This window comes from Apus apus, chromosome 5 (assembly GCF_020740795.1).
Source record: "Apus apus isolate bApuApu2 chromosome 5, bApuApu2.pri.cur, whole genome shotgun sequence".
NCBI lineage: Eukaryota > Metazoa > Chordata > Aves > Apodiformes > Apodidae > Apus > Apus apus.
Window position 1 is genome coordinate 61,203,500 of NC_067286.1, and position 15,164 is coordinate 61,218,663.

Consider the following 15,164-nt stretch of genomic DNA (forward strand, 5'->3'; position numbering starts at 1 on the left):
GGGCTGAGAGGCTGGAGACATCAGGGGGTTTGGGTCAAGTTGGGAGTCAGAGGTGTGTGCACAGCAGCACCAGTCCAGGGAAGTGATTGTCCCACTGCCCTGGTGCAGTCCTGCATGCAGCTTTGGATGCTGCAGTATGAGGAGGACATCAGACCCTCTGAGTGTGTCCAGAGGAGGGTGAACAAGATGGTGAAAGGCCTTGAGGGCAAGACTAAGGAGGAGGGGCTGAAGGCACTTGGCTCTTTCAGCTTGGATTCCTGAAGGTTGAGAGGGGACTTCCCTGGTGAAAGAAGGCTGAGAGGTTCTTCACTAAGAGGGTGGTCAGTCACTGGAACAGGCTGCCCAGGGAAGATGCTCTTAAGTCACAGGATTTAGTTTTAATTAGTCCTGCAAGAAACAGGGAATTGGACACAACGATCGTTCCGGGTCCCTTCCAACTTGAGATATTCTAGAATGCTATGAAAGGGAGATGAGGGGAAGGAGTTAAAGCTCCTTCCCCAAGAGCCCAGCTCCCACAGACACCAGGCAGACTGCAGCAGGCCATGCCTGTGAATCCTGCAAAATATTCCTCCTGTAAGGAGGACAACCTTCAGGAATGACATCCAGGCCAGAATCAGGAAGGAAGTTGAGGAAAAACCTCCTCTTACTGCAGAGGATCATGCCTGTCACTGTCCTTCCTGATAAATTCGTCTGGTGAGGATCCACAAATCCCTGCCATGCCAGGGATGGAAGAACTACAACACTCATGCTGAAAAACTACAAGCCAAATCCCCTTCTACACACCAACACATTTAAGGTGTGATGTCTAAGGGCTTTCCAGGACTAGTTGTTCTGAAAAGCAGGTAATAGTGTTACCCCTAATGAAATAAGAATGCTCCTTCTGTCCTTAGCAGGTCACAGGACCCTGTGCTTAATTAAACCTGCCCATAACAGAGAAGTTAGCATTTCTGTCCATGCAGCAGGAAACAGCAGCTGTTGAAGCTGTTCAGTGATGCAGAAACCCCATGGGAGAAGAAAAGCGTGGGCAGAATGAAGATGAGGTGGCAGAACATGTTGGGCTTGGGAAAGGTCCCAGGGTGCACAGACACAGCAGTACAGAAACACCCTTGAAATGGGAAGGGCCAAGAATACTCTGAATTTCCTCAGCTGCAGACTGCTGCAGGTCAGGAAAATGGCATCACTGAACCACCACAGGCTCTGTAGGAGTTTCATCCCCCCTGCATTATCATTCCTACTGAGAACTACTTGTGGACACGAGGAATTCCTCCTAGCAACGCGGGATTCATGCTGAGGAAACTCTTCGTTCAGGAGCAAGCCTTGGAAGGCTCTGGGTCAGTTCTTACTGAGATAAGACACAACCTGGGTCATGGAGCTGCATCCCTGTGATTCAGATCATAAATGACAATAAGGAGCAGAGCTTGGGTCAGAATATTCTTAACCCAGACCTAAGACCAGCTCCCTGTGCCTTGCCAGGGAATCCCATCACAGCTTGGGAACAAGTGCAGAACAGGGATGCAGCAGGCTGGCCTCCAAAATCCGTGGATTTATCCATTTTGCTTTATTAACTGTGGCAATCAAATGCACTTTCTGAAGTTGCTCAGAAACTTCTCTGCTGAAACTCTCAAAACAGGACTGGGTCCAGGGAAAATACTGCTCCAGCACCTTGGCCTAACAGCCCCAAATCACTTCCTCACATATGATTCAAGGGTGGAACATTTTAATACAGAATTTGGCAGAAAAACTTCCGTAGATGTTTCCCCATGGTAGACAGCCCTTCATTCTTCTAAGCATATTTAAAATCAAAATACCTTAAAACAAATTCTCTCAACAATGTCACTTACTGTACATATAAATAACAAACAACTCCCTAGACTGCCACTCATGACAGTACAGAATTCCTTCAGAAGACAACAAAATAGTTTTAGTAGTTGCCAGAGTTCAATTTTTAAACTATAACTGAACGTGGTTTTAAATAGTGTTAGTATCTACCACTGCCCCCCCAACCCCAAATATCTACATTGTTAATATTTAATAGCAAAACAAATGACTTAATAAAAAAAAAGGCAATGCACATTTAGCTACTTGAAACAGATGAGGAGAATCCTTGTGTAGTGTTGAGGTTCTTATTTCTCTGTAGAAAAAGCCCTCTTCATCAATGGTGGGGGTGCTTTTCCAATATCAAACATCATTTCCAGTGGAGGATTATTAAGGCAGCACCAGTCAGGAATGCGGCCTGTCTGGCTGTAATATTCCTTGGACACAGACCTGCTCCCAAGTATGTCCTGAAGTGCTCCAAAAATGGCTCCTATGTTATTGGGGAAAAGAAAAAAAATTAAAAAGTTGCTTTAATTTGACACACTGAATTTCTTTTTCTATTTCTTCCCATCAAGAATCTCAAATTATTTTTTTTTCAGCTCTGTCCCAAAAATTAAAGGAATGAAAGGATCCAGCTGCTTTCCTTTTCAGTAACTTAGTCCCAAATTGCTTCCATTTATGTCTCTTCAAAGCAACTCAAAACAAAGAATCATCCAGTCTTTGCTGAGAACAAAACTGGGCTAGCTGATCTGCTTCTTACAAGTTTTACTGGAACTTTTTATTTAAAGCACTTCATACAAACCACCTGGTGTTTAAGAAAATTTCCCCTCCCCAAAAAGGGCACAATGGAATATCCAGAAGAAGTTTATACAAGCTGTGAGAAGATTCAGACCACAGCAGCTGACTGGTGCTGCCAGGGATGAAAAGGATCAGAGATCCTGGTCCACATAAATATTTTTTGTTTGCTAAAAGTAGGCTCAAAAGGTTCTAAAATTAAAATGTCACAAACATTTACATTTCCATGCATATGGAAAGAAAATCCACCTCTAGAGTTAAAGTTAGATCCTCATATGTACCACGTGAGCTCAGCTTAGAAAAGCATTAATTCTTCTGAACCCCAGACCTTCCTGAAAAAAAAAAAGCTGCTAGAAATGGAAAGCCCTTCTTTTCCCAGCTTGCCAGCACAGCATCCAAAATCCATCAGAGAGTTGCTGTCTTTGTTATTGGCACTTGGGATCAGCACAGCGAATTAGCAGCCTCCGGCCTCCCCGTGGCTGACAGCTCCTCAGTGGGTAATTAAATCTGGTTTTTAAGGAGCAGGTTGTGCTGCAGGTCGCTGCGCTGCCGCACCGCTGGACTGGTGCCACCCCATGGCGACAGCCCCACACTGCGCTTCAGCCAACCCCTCTGCTTCCAGCGCCGCTGGTGCCTATTGTCACCTCTTCAAAGCTCCCACCACCTGCGGTGCCATTCTGTCCTCCCAATGTCCCCGAGGGGGCTTCACTCTGCAACGTTTCTTCCAGGAGGACGTAGCAATTCCACCGAGCTCTAAGGCAGCTTGATTTCAACAGTTCACTTAAGTGTTACTGCTATTTATTCATTACAAACCCCACTTGGAAGGTTTGTTTTTTCATCTTTGCTGAACAGCTCTTTTTTAATCTTACCTCCCAGCCAGGCCACACAGTTGGGTTTGGCAGGTGGAGTGTGGATTCTGAAGGTTTTAGTGGCAAGTGCTTCTTTGTATTTTGGTTTCTCTACCAGGTACCTGATTTCAGCCATGAGCCTGTGAAGGAATCCTGGCAACATGGCAGTGCCACCAATAACGACCAAGTTCTCTGCCAGCTGCTTCCTGGTGTCTATGGGACACTAATGCAAACAGGAATAAAGAAAAAAAAAACCCCAAAACAACACTTTAACTGCAGCTGCATGAATGAACATTCAGAGGCCTGTTGGAAATCCAGCCTTTTCTACACACTTCAATTGCTGCTCTCTCATACTTAGCTGAGACACAACCAACCTAATTTTACCCCAGACTTCAGGAAGTGCCCAGTTGAGGCTCTTCTGGGCACACTGTGAGACCCTGTAAAATCCTTCAGCTGAGACAGGCCAAGACAATGGAGGAGAGAGTTCCCAGGGGCAGTAACTACCAGGAGTTCAGGGAGATGTGCCAGACAGAGGTGAAGGATCAACCAGTGCTCTCAGTGAGGGAAAACTGTTACATAGAATCCCAGAAGGGACCTTAAAGATCATTTAGTTCCAACCCCTCTGCATGGGCAGGGACACCTTCCATGCCTTGCAAATGAGACAGACCCTTTTAAGCTCCATGTGGGAGAAGGGCCCTCCAGAAGTCTCAGTGGCTGAAAAGGCTTCTGCTGGAGCTTGCCTCAGGCATCAGATAATGCAAGTAGAAGACACAACAGCATGACAAGACCAAGCTTTGTCAGTTCTGCCCCTCACAAGCAGATCTGCACTTTCCCTTTGAGAAAAATTCCAGACTGCTGTGACCCTCTTGTCCAACAGAAGTCACTATTTAACACTTAAAAATTTAACATTTGTCTTTCCTCTAGCCAAAGAGTGGTGGAAGGTAAATGCCTGGAGGTATCAAGATGAGGGGTGCAGACACAGATCTTGTTAAACAATTTGTTTTTATAAGAAATCCTCATGGAAATATTTGTCATATCATCCAACCTATGGCTCTCCAATAAATTATGTCTCAGAAAACTAATTTAAATGGCATCAATAGCTGCAGGAAGTAAACTTTAATTAACATATGTACACCACCACATAATAAAAATTCCCATTCATAGTGGTCTTCTAATACATTTTTTGTCCTAAATATATTAAGCATTTGTATATGCCAAGTAAATTATTCATAATCTAATCTAAAATACTGTCAGTGATAGAGATGTCCAAATAAATTTTATTCTATCTTAGGTAAACCAGGAGTCTGCAGGACTCAAAATCTAACTCTGAGCAAAACACCTTGAACAAAGAAGGAACAGAACACCCGTGTCATTTCAGTTGAAGCAGTTAAATGCCTGTAACACCAAGTCCCAGCCTCTTCTTCATCATTCCATACACAGAGCCTCACCCCCAAAGAAACACAAGCCAGCAAGCTTTTGCTGAGAGGTGAGCACTACATTTCTGAGGAAACACTCAGACACACAGCAGCACAACTAAGAGTAAGAAAATCATCACAGAGGGGATGACACAGGGCAACTTGCTATCTCCCCAGCCACTCTGTGTGGCAGAACCCCAGGAGTCATGCTGTGCTGCATTTTTTCAGCCAATCACAACCTGTAGTCAGGAGGGCGTTACTCTAGAAACAGCAGGTTCTCCAGGGCTGAGGGCCTTCAATACACTGTGTCTAGTATCAAGATACCTGAATGAGTGAATCTAAGATTAAGGTGGCAACAGATGTCTCTTCATTATCCTGTTCAAACAGTATTTCCACAACGGAGTCTCTGTTGAAAAGAGGAGATGAGTGTTAATGAGCAGCCACACTGCACTATGAGCCAACACTCAGGAACAGCAGGGCTGGAAATAACTACAGACTTCCTGCTGACAACCATCATCCTGCTCCTGTCACACAGCCCACTGCCAAGGGGAGGAGACAAAGTTCACTTCAGCAAACCTGTCTGACCAGCCTGCATTAATACCCCATTTCTGCTTCCCTCACCCCTCCAATCTACCTGCTCTCACCTTCAACTGTGAGCTCCCTGGGAAAGCAAACACTTACTATGGGCTTCTAATGTGCCCAGCACCAAGCCTTAAAGAGACACAGAAAGCATATGCAAGTGTTCCATTAAAATTCAACTTTATGGAAATGTATGTGCATTTAGACTTAAAAATACAGCCTTCTACAGACAAATACTCAACTACAGTATTTCTCACCTGATGGGGCCAACAACGTGGAGAATCTTTTCTCCATCCAAAGGGTAGTCCACGTCTGGAGGGGGTGAGGGACGCTAGAGATAAAACCATATGTGCATTATCTGAGAGGCCAAAAAGGCTGCAGTCCATTCAAAGGAGCAGGGCAAGCTTCATTCTCCACCCACCTCAGCACTGCCATCAATGTTGAACTTGGCTGCTTGGATTTTCAGTCCACGTTGGAGATCACTCACAAAACAAGTGCGCACTTGATGCGAGAACAGGAAGGGGGAGAAGCGAGACTTTGATGGATCCTTTCATCAACAATTCAGACCATAATTTTGCATAATTTATAGAAGAATACACACTTTGGGCCCTTGCTGGTCCAAGACATTACCAAATAAACACAAAGAAAAACAATCTCTGTGCTTCAGCAGAGTTCAGATGCTACCTAGACCATGAATCCAAGGGAAGCTGACACGAAAACTACGGTAGGACGGGCAAGATTCCTGTCTCAGACAAGCTCCACAAGATTGACAGTCAGGAAGACAGGACTGATGGTGCCTTCAGTTACCACAAGGTGCCAGGGGATGTATTCTGCTGTCTAAAACACCACTGCAGGCCTTGCACCAGGGCTTCATATGAGACACTGCTCATTTTCTGAACAAGCTGCAGTGTAACTCTGCAGCACCCTAAGAATTCCTGAGGAATTTCTTTTCTCCAGGCAACACTGACAAGGCACAATTTAATTTATATCCCAGTTGTTAACTGTTATTATATACTTATTTCACAGAACTCCAGACTGGTTTGGGTTGGAAGGGACCTTCAAGATCATCTAGTCCCAACCCCCTGCATGGGCAGGGACACCTCCCACCAGCCCAGGTTGCTCCAAGCCCCATCCAACCTGCCCTTCAACACTTCCAGGGATGGGGCAGCCACAGCTTCTCTGGGCAACCTGGCCCAGTGTCTCACCACCCTCACAGCATAGAATTTCTTCCTAATGTCTAACCTAACTCTCCCCTCTTTCAATTTTAATCGTGTCCAAGTCCAGGAATTCAAAAAGCAACTTTAATTTAACAAAGCAACAGCTGCATTTAAACAATTTTGCATTTGACTGATGGATTTCTTCCTAATTTGGCCCAAGAAATACATACTAGTTGCTATTTTCTGATTGTATATATCTGTATATCTGTTGCACATGAAATGTTACATAGGAACTAATCCAAGTTCTGCCAAAGATAGACTCTGTTTTCTGGTGTAAACGTAGTCCTTGATTCATCCTGCCTGATTAACACACCACACTTTATATTTTTTTGCAGTTGACTTTAAGGCAAACTGAGCCTTCCTAGTTAACTTAAAAGCAAAATTTGCTTAGAGTATTTTTTCATGACTGCTTAAATGCTGTATCTGCAACCAAACATACCTGCAATTGTACGTTTTAAACCTTAGATCTGCTAACTTGAAGCCCCGTGTACACAGAGAACAGGTACCCAGCAAAAGTGTCAGTAGTTAAAAAATGCAACATGAAGTTCACCTGAGCTGCTGATCACAGGGTACCTACAACTCTTCCTATGCCCACTGAATATATATCTAAGAGCTACCTCTTGACAACACAAAGGCTACACCTGAAAGAAGAATCCAACACCGTTTTAGATTTGTTTTCACAGAGGAAGAACCCTGCAAGTTCTTCTAGGAGGTAAAATACACAATAAACAGAGAAAATAAAATAAATTCCTAAATGTAAAGTACTGCACACTTGTTATTCTCATGCTCTCCTCTACTGCACAACTTAATAAACTAGAGTTTCAAGAAGCAGAAAACTTTACCTTTTATGTCCTCTACTATGTCTTCTGGAACTGAGCCTGAAATACAAAAAAAGAACTTAAACCAAAAGCTTTTTAAGCAGAAGACACTTTAAGAATGAAACTAGGTTTGAATTGCATTTACTATATTAAAGTTTCACTTTGACAGCACTTATAAAGACTTCTGAGGAATAAAAATATTAAGAACAGGGGAAAAAAGTCTGTATTCTCTTAAAATAGACCAAAAAATGACTACAGAAATTTTGGCTCAGCCTTCATGAAAACCTACTGCTGTTGAGTGGCTTATCATAAAAATAACAGCACTGCTCAATAATGAGAAAGAAATCATGACAGTAGATCACGAGACACAGCGAATAATAAACTCCTTTTGTTCACTGTTGGTATTAATCCACTTTCCCCAGTGCAAGTTCCCAGCACACATGCTACATCAAACAGTCCTTACCCATCACAGATGGAAGGCTTTGTCCTTTGGCTAATCCAGTATCCACTGTGCACTGCTCCAGCAGCTGATATTCCAGCTCCCTAAAACATTGCACATGAAGTTAGTCTAAGTCAGCTGTTAACTCAGGCTGATTCTGTTACTCTTAAGGGACTGTATTTATTCCCTTCAGTTACATTCTCCTAAATATAAATTGAGGCAGCTCTGGTTTCCACAGCCTTTCCTACACTCAAGAGTGGTACCTTTAAACACTGGATGCTGTTGGACACTTATGGCTGAAGCCATGTTCAACAGGAATCTTTGGTCACTAGTCAGCTACTAACTTCCACAAAGAAATGATGAGTAACCTGGAATGTCTGAGTGTGAACTTACTTGTGGATAGCCTTTCCTCCCAGAGGAAGGGAACCCCAGCACCGCAGGATTGGAATTCCCTCATATATCTACATGAAGATCAGGAAATTCTCCTCGGTTTGAGTTTTCAATCTGCTGGAACGAAAAGCTTTTTCCCCCTCAACATGATCATGCATTAGCTAATGGAAGCACTTTCTAACACTTTTCTCCCAAACTAGTTTCTAGGACGTCCAGGCTGAAGTTAGGAAGCACCCTTCCCAGGTTTCAAGGGCACACAGATCCAGCGTCTCAGCTGTGAGCAGAGTCACAAGTCACGATATCTGACAGTCAAAAGCCAAACTGGCTGATCTGCTCCTATTACTTTTCAGCACACTTGAAGTCTACAAAAATCTCATCTTGTCACGGCATGCTTATTGCTGAAAAGGGTGTGCATTATTAAAGGATACAGGCAGCACCAAGCTTTCTGCATAGCCACAGTCCAGCACCATGGCAGAATTGATCCCAAGTGTCAGCAGAGACATTAGATGACTTGGAGCAAACAAAACAGAAGGTACCTACAAGGAAACCAAGAGGAAAATTGACAGAAGAGAGGGAAAAAAACCCCCAAACACCTCAAAAACTGGTGCTTTCCCTGAATGTCATACTACAAGCAGAACCCAAACAACTGTATCTTGCAGTATCCATTTTTAATTTAGTTTTTAAGGCAGTGTAGTAATGAACAATATACAACAGGGTCCCAAATTCTACATTCACCTTATCTGTGTCTCACAGCAGTGCCTTCAGTAACAATGAATCTTGGAATGGGCTTGCAAAAACAGCAAGTGTTAATTATGGAACTCATCTTAAGTCATAGTTCAGGTTTCTTCTTGTTATTTGAAGAGAAATGGAAAAAGCTAAAACACAGCTATTTGAACTGTTGTATAAAGACTTGACAACATGAATAGAAGTGCCACAAACCCAAGAAAGTGTGCCTAATGACAACATGTTGTTGCACACAACCTCACAGAAGAGGCTATTTAAAACACTTTTCCCAAAGCAATGTGGAAATTCAAGTCATAATTACATGAGAATTAATTCCTTCCCCCAGAATTCCATAAAACAAGTTTCCTAGATAGCGACAGTTCCTTTACTAGGACACCTTGAAGTGTGAATCAAATGAGCAATTTCAATAAATCCTGCATTTAAGGGGAACACTGCAGATATATAGGCTAGAGACACAAGCTATAATATTGACCCTGGATTAATAAGCCACATTTTATTCTTTACACCAAACGAAAATACTGGCCAGAGAGAATTAACCTCACTTCAGTATCAGCTGGCTTCTGAACAAGCTACAGTCTCTCCATCAAAACATGACTTTCCAAGTCACAAGTCATTTTCAACAACCAGTTTTGCCAGGGATTGCTTTACATGAGGCTTTTTTTTTTTTTTTCCCCCTGTAAGGGGATTAGGAAAAAAAATAATCACTCAATCTTTCAACAATTTCAAGTCATCAGAAAATTTTACCAATAGTAGGAAGGAACTGTGTGAAGTTCAAGATTAGTTGGTGAAATGCACAGAGGAAGCACAGTGAAGTACTACAGAAGAACCTTAACCTTTGTTCTGTCTGAACTGAAAACCTATGGATTCACCATCTAAAACATTTGCTGTTAAAGCTAAGCAAGAATTAGGTTCAGACTTTGCTTCAAAGAAGACGCATTAAGCAGACAAGACAACACATTTCAGGTAAACACTTATCTAAATGAATACAGCCAGAGGTTAGGTCATATGCTAAGATATTGACTCTGGCAGAAGTCATGAGACTTGCTGACAGAGCACTAACAGGTGATTAAGTATCAATTCTGGCTTCAGGCAGCACTCAATGGGGATTACTGGACCTGTCTGGAATGGTGCTGTATTTTTGTACAAGCCAGAGAAACCTTTTGGATTCTTGTTAAGAGTTTCTGGCTTGTAGCCTCATGAAAAAAAGCCCTTAGTCCAATCTCCTAGCCCAACTTCCCTAGATGAGCATCAGCTTTTTTTCATCTTGTTTCTGCCTCCCATTCCTTTGGCATTGTTTTCATTTCTTTGTCTGCATCTGGTAGTGACTGTAAGTACCATTTCTACTGGCAAAGTGCTGGGCACCTCCAGTAGTTATGTAGAACACATACCTCAAAATGCTTGAAAAGGACTCTTGTCAGTGTGTCTCTGAAGTGTGAAGGGCTCAAGACAGATTCTATTATCACAACCCGGCGGTCTCTGGGATTCACCAACAGGTGTCTAAAAAGGCAAGGCATGTAAAACAAAGCTGGTGAGTTCAAGCATGTATTATGAGACCCACCTTATCTTCATATTCCATTCTCCTCAAAAATCCTAAAAATCTGCAGTTAGATAGCATTTTCTATAGCAGATCCCAAAGTCTTTTTCCCAAATTTAAAAGGAAACCCAACACTTTCCTAAAAGGAAGTTAGGAAACTGAGTTACAGAAAACAAGTGAGAGAGTTCTCTGCCAGCAGCCTGTAGTTCTGAATATCTGTTACACATTTCCAAAGCAATATAAAGATGTGCCAAAAGAGGCATGTTTTTACAGCCACTAATGGCTTGTCCAGGGGCATACATTGTCCATAAAAGACCAATAATGATCATACAGATGTTCTGATTTCAGTGGAAGAGGATGGAATTGTCCTGATTTCAATTACAAAGCAATCATCAAGGACAGGAATAAAACAAACAAACACACACCACCACACACCAGAAGGTCTGAGGCACAGTACAAATCTTCACTTGACACAGGGAAACAAGGATTGGAAGAGAAAAGACTTAAGTCCAACTTCATTATTCATGAACAGTACTAAAAATACAATAAAAAGATGTATTACTGAGGTAAAAATATTCCACAAGTTAAGGTCATTCCTTCCAAACTGCTGTCATGTGGAGAGAGCTCTGCACTGACTTAAAATGGGTTTCAGCCCTACCAAAATCCAGACAACTTCTCAGGTGATGACCTTCCCCCATCAAGACCTTTGTGAGTGTCACAGTTACAGGGCAACCTAATAAATACTTTTTATTTCTAGAGAGCTACTGATGCTGCAGGACACTAACTCTGAATCTCAGCACCACTCAGTTCCTCCTGCAAGAACACAGCCAGAAAGCCAGCTGCAACATCTGGTTTCTGTTTTCTCACTCTGCTAAAAAGCAGCCACCAGTCACACTTCTAACACCTCAATGTACTCAGAAAAGACCTGCAGAAGGCTTGAAGGACAACACCCAAGTATCTCTTACCTGAAATATAGCATATGGATGAATTCCTTCAGATATGAATATAGCTCTTCTGTATTTATATTATACTGAACTACTTTGACAGGCTGTAAAGTAAAAATATCCACAGTCAGCTTAAACTCTAGGCAGTGATTATATATAAAGAAATACATATATGTACAATATAGTATCTCCAAACATATATAATCTGGCACATATAAAGAAATCCTCACTCTTATCTGATTTGCTCTATATCCTTAACAATGCATTCCATCAACTCATCATGCAGCTCAACTCCAGTTTATTAATGCTAATTTTTGGTACTAGTAACTTATCTCAACATCAGTTTTCCAAAGCTGTCATCCTCTGCTGAAAGTACAAAAGAAACAGCATAACTAGGCAAAGAAACCTCTCAATGCCCCAAAGAGAAGCTGCATGGGTGATAAGTACCAATTAACAGCAGCTTTGGTATCACACTTGTACCCAGTGATAACCTTTTCATAGCAGCAGTTATAAGATAAAGAAAAATGGCTTATGATGGACAGAAAACACATCTGCAAATTCCTTCTCTGGCACAATACAGTGAGCACTGGAAAGGTAAAACAGTTCAGGTAGAACAGTTTACCTTTGTGACGTCAGGTTTCTTTATTTCACTAGGAATGATGCATCTTGGTCCTGTTTCTCCTGCAAATCCACACCTAAAAGAAAATGTTGACAACCTTATTATTTGAAGTCACCATTTAACATGCCAGGCCTAGGAATAATCAAAGAGTAATTCAATTAGGGATACTTCTGTGACTGCAAAAGGTGTCTTGCATATACTGCTTCTAAGGAGCCATTCTGAATGAGAAAAATTGTATATATTTTTATTGACTCCCTCTCAGCTGCACTAAACCAAAGTTTTCTTCACTTCCCTAAGGCCTGTCATGCTCAGCTCTGACTTGCCTCCAACTCTCCACTGTGCAGTTTTCTGTTTACCATCATCCCCCTGCAACCTTCCTTCCTGCCTACCAAACTTCCAAAGAAACCTCCTCCTGTGCCCTCCCCACAGGCCCAGCTTTCCCTGAAGCTCTCAGTGAGCACAGGGAAGATGAACTTTCCGTGTCCTCTTTAAATTCTCATCTTCTGTGATGTTTATTTAGAAGAAACACAAGACAAAGACTTAGTGACCACGACCATGCAGGTCCTGTGGGCTATTTCACTGTTGACCAGCACCATTCCATTGACACTTTTCCCCTATTTCCAGCTTGTTTAATGCTTTGAAGTGCATTCCCTTCACCAGCACCCTGGGTGAGTTAAGGCATCACTACTTCAAGATGTCTGGATACTCCTCCAGACATCCCAACAATATATTAAGAGTCCTGTGTCCTGCTTAGATGCCACATCATGAAAACAGGAGCAACTCCAAACCCAACTTCCCAGAAACCTGTCTGGTTTTCATAAGCGGACTGCACCTTGAAAGTCACAAGAATCATGAACTAAAGAAGGCAAGTGAAAGACACGAGACAGTCAAGATTTGATTTTAAGAAACCCAGTGCCTGACATTTATCTCACTAATGCCACTCCCATTAAGTACAAACACAAGGAGAAAACCATGGGAGAAACACTGGTAGAAAACTATAAAGCTGCTTGAGTCGAAGTATTTCTAATGCAAAAAGCCAATTAATACTTTATTTTGGTATTTGGCAACTGTCAACATGTCCCTTCAGGTCATTTCAGGAAAAAAAAAAATAAATCTTAAAACAGACATAATTCAGAACCTAATTTTTTCTTTGGCCTCCCAAATAAAGACTCATGCACACCTGGAGTTGTCCTTGCTTGCCTCCATGACAACTTTTAAACGTTTTTGTTAATTTCAGCCTTATTTGGAAAAGGACAGACGTAAATAAGTTGCCACCTCTTCCAGAAGAACGAAGGGTGGAAACAGAAGCTAAAACCACAACCATTCCGAGGAAATGCTTTTCTGTGAGAGCAGTTCAGCAGGCAAGTAACACCCACGGGATAAAGCCTTCAAAAGAACCCTAAATTTGGGGGGGAAAAAAAAAAAAAAGCCTGCGATCCGTGAGGCAATGAACCCCACGAGAAGCCCCTCGTGGAACCACTTCTTTCCAGCTGGTATCATACGATACCCAGCTCCTCTCCCTCCAGCTCCTAAAAGCGTCAACAAAAAAACCCAGGAGGCTGTTTATGATCAGCTCCCTACCACGCAGATCACCACAGAAAGGGGAGGGGGAAGGGAAACCCCTCACACAACCCTTCATCCCGACGCCAGGCCTGCCCGTAGCCACGACACGGCGGAGCCTGTCGCGACAGAGAGAAGGGCGGGCGGGCACTCACTTGGTGAAGGCCTCGCCCAGGTCGATCACCACGGCCGTCTTCTCCCCGCCGCTGCCCAGGCCTTCGTACAGCGGCATCGCGGCCTCCCTGCCCCTCCGGCGGCGCGATGGAGCCTTCCTCTTCCTCTTCCCTCTCCTCCTCTTCCTCCTCCTCCTCCTCCTCCCTGTGGCGGCGAGCGGGCCGCCCGCCCCGCTTCCCTCAGCTCCGCCCCGGCCACCGGCGGAGCCTCGGCGGGAGGGGAGGGCGGGACGAGGAGCCCGAAGCCGCGCCGGCCGGTGCCGGCGGGAGGGCGGGACGGGCGGTCTCGCCGCCCTGAGGAGCGAAATGGCGGCGGGTGGGAGGTGGGCCTGGCGAGGCCCTGCTGCGGCGGCGGGGCCAGGGGCCGCGCTGGTTTATACCGCTGTTTTTTACCTCCATACCGCTGTTTTTTACCTCCATACCGCTGTTTTTCCCTCCATACCGCTGGTTTTTACTTCTATACCGCTGGTTTTTACTTCTATACCGGTGGTTTTTACCTCCATACCCCTGGTTTTTCCCTCCATACCTCTGTTTTTTCCCTCCATACCGCTGTTTTTCCCTCCATACCGCTGGTTTTCCCTCCATACCGCTGTTTTTTACCTCCATACCGCTTGTTTTCCCTCCATACCGCTGGTTTTCCCTCCATACCGCTGGTTTTTCCCTCCATACCGCTGGTTTTTCCCTCCATACCGCTGGTTTTTCCCTCCATACCGCTGGTTTTTACCTCCATACCTCTGGTTTTTACCTCCATACCTCTGTTTTTTACCTCCATACCACTGTTTTTACTTCTATACCGCTGGTTTTTACTTCTATACCGCTGGTTTTTACTTCTATACCGCTGGTTTTTACTTCTATACCGCTGGTTTTTACCTCCATACCTCTGTTTTTTCCCTCCATACCGCTGGTTTTCCCTCCATACCGCTGGTTTTTACCTCCATACCGCTTGTTTTCCCTCCATACCGCTGGTTTTTACCTCCATACCGCTGGTTTTTACCTCCATACCGCTGTTTTTTACCTCCATACCGCTGTTTTTCCCTCCGTACCGCTGGTTTTTCCCTCCATACCGCTGGTTTTTCCCTCCATACCGCTGGTTTTTCCCTCCATACCGCTGGTTTTTACCTCCATACCTCTGGTTTTTACCTCCATACCGCTGTTTTCCCCTCCATACCGCTGTTTTTTACTTCCATACCGCTGTTTTTTACCTCCATGCCGCTGGTTTTTACTTCTATACCGCTGGTTTTTACCTCCATACCGCTGTTTTTTGCTTCCATACC

The 15,164-nt window shown here is 43.7% G+C and overlaps 1 protein-coding gene across 1 annotated transcript; it reads right to left on the reverse strand.

Annotated features, from left to right (window-relative positions):
• Positions 1–1,700: 1,700 nt before the first annotated feature.
• Positions 1,701–14,026, reverse strand: ACTR10 (actin related protein 10). Its single transcript, XM_051622675.1, has 13 exons — positions 13,873–14,026; positions 12,161–12,233; positions 11,560–11,642; positions 10,449–10,557; positions 8,745–8,852; positions 8,320–8,387; positions 7,951–8,030; positions 7,512–7,547; positions 5,874–5,953; positions 5,710–5,783; positions 5,198–5,279; positions 3,480–3,681; positions 1,701–2,305 (listed from the first exon to the last, which is right to left on the reverse strand). Exons 1-13 carry the CDS (start codon positions 13,947–13,949, stop codon positions 2,124–2,126), a joined length of 1,254 nt encoding a protein of 417 aa, XP_051478635.1. The 5' UTR covers positions 13,950–14,026; the 3' UTR covers positions 1,701–2,123.
• Between the last annotated feature and the right edge of the window lie 1,138 nt (positions 14,027–15,164).

Excerpts from the sequence above, each read along its gene's own strand:
- ACTR10 (XM_051622675.1), bottom strand. The coding sequence starts at position 13,949 with ATGCCGCTGTACGAAGGCCTGGGCAGCGGCGGGGAGAAGACGGCCGTG. Across the intron at positions 8,853-10,448 it reads TCCTTTTCAAGCATTTTGAG|GTACCTTCTGTTTTGTTTGC; the intron begins GTATGTGTTCTA and ends GTTTCCTTGTAG. Across the intron at positions 5,954-7,511 it reads CATAGTAGAGGACATAAAAG|TGCGCACTTGTTTTGTGAGT; the intron begins GTAAAGTTTTCT and ends TCTCGCATCAAG.